Below are 8,489 nucleotides of genomic sequence, written 5' to 3' on the forward strand. Positions count from 1 at the left end.
GCGCAGAGGGCCACCCTTCGCTTCCCCCTTCCCCTCCCATCTCCCTCCCTCCCTTCTCCCTAGCCCCCTCCCCCACTGCCCCCTCCCCCAATTCTCCATCCCCTTCCCTCCTGGTCTCAGAGGACCCTGTCCTAGCCCGACCTGTTTCGGCCTGCAGCCCACGCGAAGTCGGCGGTCCCACTTCCCGCTCATGTGGGCCCCCGCGGGCTGCCCACGCCAGTCCCCCAGTTCCCGGTTCCGCTGGGCTTTCCCTTCGCTGGGGGTGGCTTTCTAAGCCACCCACTCCGTGCTCATCTCTGCAGCCTCTCCTGCCGCTCGGGGCCCCAGTTCCCCCTCCCTGCGGCGGGGGGCTGCCCCCGGGGGGCTGGCGGAGCTGGGCCGCGGGGGCCCCGGGGCCGGCGGGGCCGGGGTCATCGGGATGATGCGGACGCAGTGTCTGCTGGGGCTGCGCACGTTCGTGGCCTTCGCCGCCAAGCTCTGGAGCTTCTTTATTTACCTTTTGCGGAGGCAGATCCGCACGGTAATTCAGTATCAGACTGTTCGATATGATATCCTGCCCTTATCTCCTTTGTCCCGGAATCGCCTAGCCCAGGTGAAGAGGAAGATCCTGGTGCTGGATCTGGACGAAACCCTGATTCACTCTCACCACGATGGGGTCCTGAGGCCTACAGTGAGACCTGGGACACCTCCCGACTTCATCCTCAAGGTGGTAATAGACAAACACCCTGTCCGGTTTTTTGTACATAAGAGACCCCATGTGGATTTCTTCTTAGAAGTGGTAAGCCAGTGGTATGAGCTTGTAGTGTTCACAGCAAGCATGGAAATTTATGGCTCTGCTGTGGCAGATAAACTGGACAATAGCAGAAGCATTCTTAAGAGGAGATACTACAGACAGCACTGCACTTTGGAGTTGGGCAGCTACATCAAAGACCTCTCTGTGGTCCACAGTGACCTTTCCAGCATCGTGATCCTGGACAACTCCCCCGGGGCTTACAGGAGCCACCCAGACAATGCCATCCCCATCAAATCCTGGTTCAGTGACCCCAGTGACACAGCCCTTCTCAACCTTCTCCCAATGCTGGATGCCCTCAGGTTCACTGCTGATGTCCGATCGGTGCTGAGCCGAAACCTTCACCAACATAGGCTCTGGTGACAGCTGCTCCCCCTCCACCTGACTTGGGGTGGAGGGGAAAGGGAGGGAGAGTTCTTGGGACGCCGTCTGTTGCCCTGTCCAATGTGAGGACTGCCTGGGCAGAGTCTGCCCCTCCCACCCCTCTGCCCTGGGAGCCCTACACTCCACTTATGGAGTCTGGATGGACACATGGGCCAGACCGTGAAGCAGCCTCACTCTGGGTTCACACTCCGTGGAAATGCCAGACTGGGACAGGCGAAGGCCTAGAGGAGCCGAAACAGTCTGGTGAAGAGGCAGGACTGGCCAGAGTGACAGACATATCCCAGAGGCTCAAAAGAAGCCAATTCAACTTTGTTGTGATTTGATTTTTTTAAAAACTCTTATACAAAACTGATCTAATTCTTCACTCCTGCTCCAAGGGCTGGGCTGTGGGTGGGGACTGGGGTTTCGGGCCACTGGATCCTCCTCAGACTTGTCCCCCCCTTACTTTTCCTCATTTTTTTTCTTTCCCCAATCCCCCATACCTGTAATCGGCTCCTTTCTTCTTTCCTCTTTTAAACCATGCATTATAACTTTGAAACCAAAGCTGAAAAAAAAAAAAAAAAAAAAAGAGATGAAAATCCATACAAGATCATGTGAAGTGAAGGTGAGTCAGGATGGGATTCCTTAGAGATTTTTAAATGAAGCTCCCAATGGGAAAGCCCAGTTGAGACAGTTTACCATGATGGAGACACAAATCTCATCTTCAATGACAAATGAACAGATCTCCACACAACAGAAACCAAAACCCTGTGAAAAACGGACATGGAAAGACTTTGTGTGCCAGTCAGGGCTTTTGCTGGTGACTATGTCAGATCAGTGCAAATGACCAGAAAACGAGAAATGGAGGAAGGGGTTTGAACCAGTGAGGGCAGGCTGGACCATGCTCTAGTATTATGTTTCTTAAGGTATCATTTGTTCTCTTGTATTTCTCATCTAACAGTCACATAGTGGCACCATATATTGGTGTCACTAACATGTGAGTGAGTGCATGAATAGCTAACACATGAATAGCTAACGTGTGGATGTATGAATAGCTAGCAATACCCCCTTTCATTTTAAGAAATGAAATTTCACAACAGACAGCAATATCAGGGTCCTTTCAGCAAAATCTTGCTAGTGTATGCAATGGTGTCAGCGTTTGGAGGCTGATTATGGGATGGATCCCCGGATATGGCAGTCTCTAGATGGTCTGTCCTTTCGTCTCAGCTCCAAACTTTGTCTCTGTAATTCCTTCCATGGGCGTTTTGTTCCCAATGCTAAGAAGGGGCAAAGTGTTCACACTTTGGTCTTCGTTCTTCTTGAGTTTCATGCGTTTCACAAATTGTATCTTATATCTTGGGTATTCTAAGTATCTGGGCTAATATCCACTTATCAGTGAGTACATATCATGTGAGTTCTTTTGTGATTGGGTTACCTCACTCAGGATGATGCCCTCCAGGTCCATCCATTTGCCTAGGAATTTCATAAATTCATTCTTTTTAATAGCTGAGTAGTACTCCATTGTGTAAATGTACCACATTTTCTGTATCCATTCCTCTGTTGAGGGGCATCTGGGTTCTTTCCAGCTTCTGGCTATTATAAATAAGGCTGCTATGAACATAGTGGAGCATGTGTCCTTCTTACCGGTTGGAACATCTTCTGGATATATGCCCAGGAGAGGTATTGTGTGATCCTCCGGTAGTACTATGTTCAATTTTCTGAGGAATCTCCAGACTGATTTCCAGAGTGGTTGTACAAGCTTGCAATCCCACCAACAATGGAGGAGTGTTCCTCTTTCTCCACATCCTTGCCAGCATCTGCTGTCACCTGAGTTTTTGATCTTAGCCATTCTGACTGGTGCAAGATTTTGCTGAAAGGACCCTGATATAGCTGTCTCTTGTGAGACTATGCCGGAGCCTAACAAACACAGAAGTGGATGCTCACAGTTAGCTATTGGATGGATCACAGGGCCCCCAATGGAGGAGCTAGAGAAAGTACCCAAGGAGCTAAAGGGATCTGCAACCCTATAGATGGAACAACAATATGAACTAACCAATACCCTCCGGAGCTCGTGTCTCTAGCTGCATATGTATCAGAAGATGGCCTAGTCGGCCATCAGTGGAAAGAGAGGCCCATTGGTCATGCAAACTTTATATGCCTCAGTATAGGGGAATGCCAGGGCCCAGAAATGGGAGTGGGTAGGTAGGGGAGTGGGTGGGGGAGGGCATGGGGGACTTTTGGGATAGCAATGGAAATGGAAATGAAGAAAATACCTAAAAAATAAAATGAAATTTCCTAAATTTCCACACTAAATTTGAAAGTAGTTTCTCCCTTATTCCTGGAATAAGAGTCATGTCTTAGGGACAGTTATTTATTCGCAAGAGCTAATTACTAGCAAAGCTGCAGAATTTAAAATACAACACTTAGCTCATGTCAAAAAGGCAGCCATTTTTCTTTTAGACTTATAAATAATAGCCAATAAATCTGATGTGTAAAAGTGTGTCAGCGATGGAGCATCTTAGCAAGCTCTTCATTGTGAAAAAGGAATTCAAGTGGAAACCTTTCTGTGGCCTTCCTCAACACCAATGCATGTCAATTTTACTTCATTCTTTTTTATTTATAGGTTTGGAATAAAAATAATACAGACATTAGAATCCTCTGCAAGGTGTAGCATGAACTTTCTTCTGAGGTACAGGGGCATCTCCTCCCCATCTCGGCTGCTATGGGATGCTAGCTCAGGACACACACAATTAGTGGAAATATTTCTACAAACCTGCCTTTACAAAGCTGCAGTTGAAGTTTTAAAACCATTTCCACAGTTTAGGCTCTTTGCAGATGGATCCATCCTTGGACCAGACATGTGATTTCAGGTGCATTGTGGGTAAGACTGATGAGGAGGCACAGCATAGCCCTGAAGGTGGAGGAGGTCAACTTGTCCAATGCTTGGTCTCCATGGTTCTCTTCTTTGCACTTTCAGAAATGCTCAGTCGTGTACCTGGAAATCAAGAAGGGGAGGCTAGTACCCTACTGCATTGCTTACAGCTTAAACAGCTCATGAGAAAATTTTCAGTATGGCCTAGTCTATTCCACAGGCTAATCTGGGTAGCTGCCCTCTACTGGTTTCAGAACTCTGAGCAGATCATGTTACACTGTGTGAAGCACATGTTTCCAACATGTTAGAGAGGAGACCTGCAAAGCAGAGACATGCAGAATAACATCGTGTATGTCCTGTGACACACCTTACACATCCCTTATCACCCATATTGCTCTGAGCTTTCTTTACTACCTGATAAAGGGAAACTGATAACTTTGGCTTGTCTGTGTTGGGGAGATGAGAAGGAACCAAACTAAGAGCTACTACAGTTTCTGGGGAGAGGATTAGCTTTTTTTAAGGATTAGGTCAGTGGCAGGTTGACCATTGTGGTGGTTTTAATGAGATATCTCCCAAAGTCTTGGGCATTTTAAAGCCCTGATTGATGGCACTGTTAGGAAGGCTCAGGAGGTGTAGCCTTATTAGAGGAAATTTGTCACTGGAGGCAGTTTTGAGAATTTAAAGACTCAAGCCATTTAAAATTCACTCTCTCTACCTCAAGCTTACAGTTTAAGACTTGAACACTCAGCTTGTTGCTCCAGCCACCATGTCCCCCATGTCACCATGCTCCCCATGATGATGATGATGATGATGATGATGGATTCTTATACCTCTGGAGCCTTAAGCTCAAACAAACCTTTCCTTCTATAAGTTGCCTCGTCATGGTGTTTTATTACAGAGACAAAAGAATAGCTCATACATCCATTAGCTATACTCATGAGCATAGGAGAATCATAAATTAGACTTGGTAAGATTTCAAAAAAGAAAGACAGAGTTGGGAAGGGATAGAAAGTAGGGGGATGACCTTGAAGGAGGTATGTAGAGAAGTGGGGGTGAATATGGTCACAATATAGTTATGTATAAAAAGTCTCAACATTGATAAAATATTATAGTAAAATACCAGCCATACACATGTGTTATGTGTGCTATAGCACACATAACAATGACTGTGTGCATGAAAGAGATGGGAAGAAAGGGCACAATGAAAGGTCACATGCTGTCCCTCCTGTTTCTCTGATAAGCTCACTGTGAAAGAAAGCAACTGTGGCTCGGGACTAGGGCAGAAGGGTTCCTTTATGCTCCATTTTAGAAAATGTTCTGGACCATCCAGGGTCCTTATCTTATTTGACATGAGGTTGCCTAAAGGGAGTGAGTGGGGAGGCTGCAACCTCTGGCCAGCTTCAGTGGTACAGTCCCATAGTTCAGGGCACAGAGGAAGCACAGTAAAGTAGCAGGCAGGAAGTTCCAGAAAAGCATCCTTCGGCAGCATGTGGATTTTTTGGTTCTGTACTGAATATCTAAACCACTTGAATACTAATGACATTTGCCTCTGTGTTTTTTAGAGTCTAATGACAGGTGGTGCTATATACTGCTTAGTCCTTTTCTCAGATCAACACAGACTAGGCTCGTTAATAAAGAGGGAACTCAATAGACGAGTTGCCTTTATCAGATTGACGTGCAGACAAATTGGGAAGGCATTTTCATGACTAATAATGAAGTGCTAACCCTGGGCAAGTGAACCTGGGTTTTATAAGAAAACAAACTGAGCAAACCACCCAGGACAAGCCAAAAGGCAGCATTCCTTCGTGATCTCGGCTTCAGTTTCTGTCTTGCCATTCCTGGCTTGAGTTCCTGCCCTGATTTCCTTTTGATGAATGTTCAAAATGTAATGCTCGGCCATAGGGAGGCTGCTCCCATATCCTGTCTAGGGTTAAATATCAGATATCACTGACCATTCCCAACCCCAGAGCCTTGCTGGGAGAAAGCTCCTAACTGTGCAGCTCTCTTCCCTTGTTCCTCTGCACATGCACTCAACTCCAAGTTAAGCACCAACTCAGCAGAGCTGCGCATTGTCTCTGGCTTTCCTGCAGTGAGCTGCAGTAAGAAGTCAACTTGAAGATGTGTATTCTTAGTCTCAGGCAGGCAATCATTCACCTCTAGAATATGTGAGTTGGTTTTATAAAGGAAATAAAATGCAAACAGGACTCAGAATGTCAAGTATTTCTTATTTGCTTCTAATATACCACATGTAAAAATCTCTTCAGTTTGACGACTGCTGATCAACCACCAAGAGGAACTGGGAGCTGTGCATTTGGGGGAGTCTGCATTTCTGCCCCTTTTGCTATGGGGGTGCATGGAATACTCATCCACAAAAAACTGGGACATTGCTTTTTCTGAGATGTTTTGCAACACTTCTTGGTTTTAAAGAGGATATTACAGAAGAGTAGGCTCATTGGTCATTGCAACGAGTGTAGTTCATACCTAAGGCTTCTATGAGGGGTTCGCAAACTATGCAGTCTCCATCTACAAGGCTGAGTGGAAGAAGAACAGGCCTTGTGAAGAGTGAACAAGGACACCGAGAAACAGCAACAAGTTCACAGCACAACATGGAATGGCAGCTTGCTCTGGAGAATTCTAAGGTGTTGATAACACTGGGACATTTTTATAAGCCAGACTCAGGGAAATGTAATCTCTGTAGGAAATGCCCATGTGACCCAGGTGCTGCCTGCTTCTTTAGAGGTTAAGGATATGCTGCTGAGCCTGGGGGACTCCACCTTGCTCTAATGAAGTCTTGCATTCCTAGATGCCAATAATAGTGGCATCTGCTGATTTTATTTAGCGGCTTTGAGTCAAACCTGATTCGAGAAGTACTACTGTCATTCAGTATGTCAGGAATGGGGAGACCATGGTGGAGGACACAGATGGGGCCGAAGCAAAGTACAAGAAGCAGATCCCTGCCTTCAGAGCCACAGGAGTCATCCAGGGGCTTGCTGTAGGTGATTTACGGTTCCAACATCCATAATCCATGTTGGTCTGCACCGGATGTCATGACATTCACCTTCACCAAATGCTTTTCACTCTTCTGCAGCAGCCTTGTTCTTCTCAGAAGGTCACTTTGATCTTTGGAGATCATGGTGTTACCCAGTATTCATGCACACAAGACAGGGGAGGTGAGTGAGACACTGGCTGGACTAGGAGGCAAGAAGACTGCCTATTGAGACATTACAGAGCTGAGCTGTGAGAAGAAAGACCATCAAGCCAATGATATCAGAGGTCCCAGGACATAGAGAGTATCAACTGTAAGTCAAGAGTCTAGAGAGTCTGGGAAGATGAGAAGTAACCTTGAATGATCTTGCAAATAGGAAAGTAGCACTGAGTTAGTAATTGTTTAAGACAGACTTGAAACAGATTCCTAAGAGGTTTTTAAAAGTTGGAGATGAACGATGTGATAGAAAAATTGGCTGAGAGATTTAACTGTTTAAACACACATATACACATACATATACTCACACTGTCTCACACACAAACACACACACACTCATACACACTGTCACACACACACACTCATACACTCCCCCACACTAACACACACACTCATATACACACTACCCCCAAAATGCATATATACACACACTCACACCCCCCCACACACATACACATCACATATGAGGGACAAAGCACATTCCAGTCTAAAGAGACAATGACATGTTGGCTGCATCATAAGGGAGGAGGGATGAACTCTGCCATGGAAGAGTCATATTCCAGCCTTTCCCTTCAGATACAAGTACAGCCAGCTTACTTGTCCTACCGTGTCTTATCTGGGTATATTGATAATTCCTTGCTCCTTATCCACTGTGGTTCTGAGGGACTGATGGTTAGTTCTCATCTTTTTAGATAATGATGAAGTACTTTCAGAGCAAGACACAGTTATCAGTAGCTGGGTATGTCCAATCCATGGACACTACCTGAAATCCCTGCATTGAATGGTCTGTGACCTGTGGCAAGTTCCAGGTGGGTGTGGCATTATCTGTCTTTGTTGTGGGACATCTTAAATGACTTATTTCAAAGGTCTCACAGAGACAGGTCTTACCACATGTAGATAAAGAAGATAGATAGATAGATAGATAGATAGATAGATAGATAGATAGATAGATTTTTTTAAACTAATTATCACCATGACAAACATGTGTGACAAAAGCATCTTAAGGGAGGAAGGGTTTATTTGGACTCACAGTTCCAGTGTTCAGTTTATCATGGTGAAGGAGGCAAGGCCACCAGGGCTTGAAGCATCTGGTTACACTGCACCCACATTCAGGATCAGAGAGTAATGAATGCTGGTGCACAGCTTGGTTTCTTCTAGGTATTCAGTCCAGGACCCCAGCCCAGGAGATGGAATCACATACATTCACATACATTCACATATATTCAGCATGAATATTCTCAGCATAGTTAATTCTTTCTGGA

At 45.7% G+C, this 8,489-nt stretch overlaps 1 protein-coding gene across 1 annotated transcript; it reads left to right on the forward strand.

Moving 5' to 3' along the window:
- The first annotated feature begins 354 nt into the window (after positions 1-354).
- LOC110297491 (CTD nuclear envelope phosphatase 1) lies at positions 355-1,526 on the forward strand. The gene has a single exon (XM_085844141.1). It carries the CDS (start codon positions 419-421, stop codon positions 1,151-1,153), a length of 735 nt encoding a protein of 244 aa, XP_085700267.1. The 5' UTR covers positions 355-418; the 3' UTR covers positions 1,154-1,526.
- Positions 1,527-8,489: the final 6,963 nt, after the last annotated feature.

This window comes from Mus caroli, unplaced genomic scaffold (assembly GCF_978045245.1).
Source record: "Mus caroli unplaced genomic scaffold, Mus_caroli_1 scaffold_10, whole genome shotgun sequence".
NCBI lineage: Eukaryota > Metazoa > Chordata > Mammalia > Rodentia > Muridae > Mus > Mus caroli.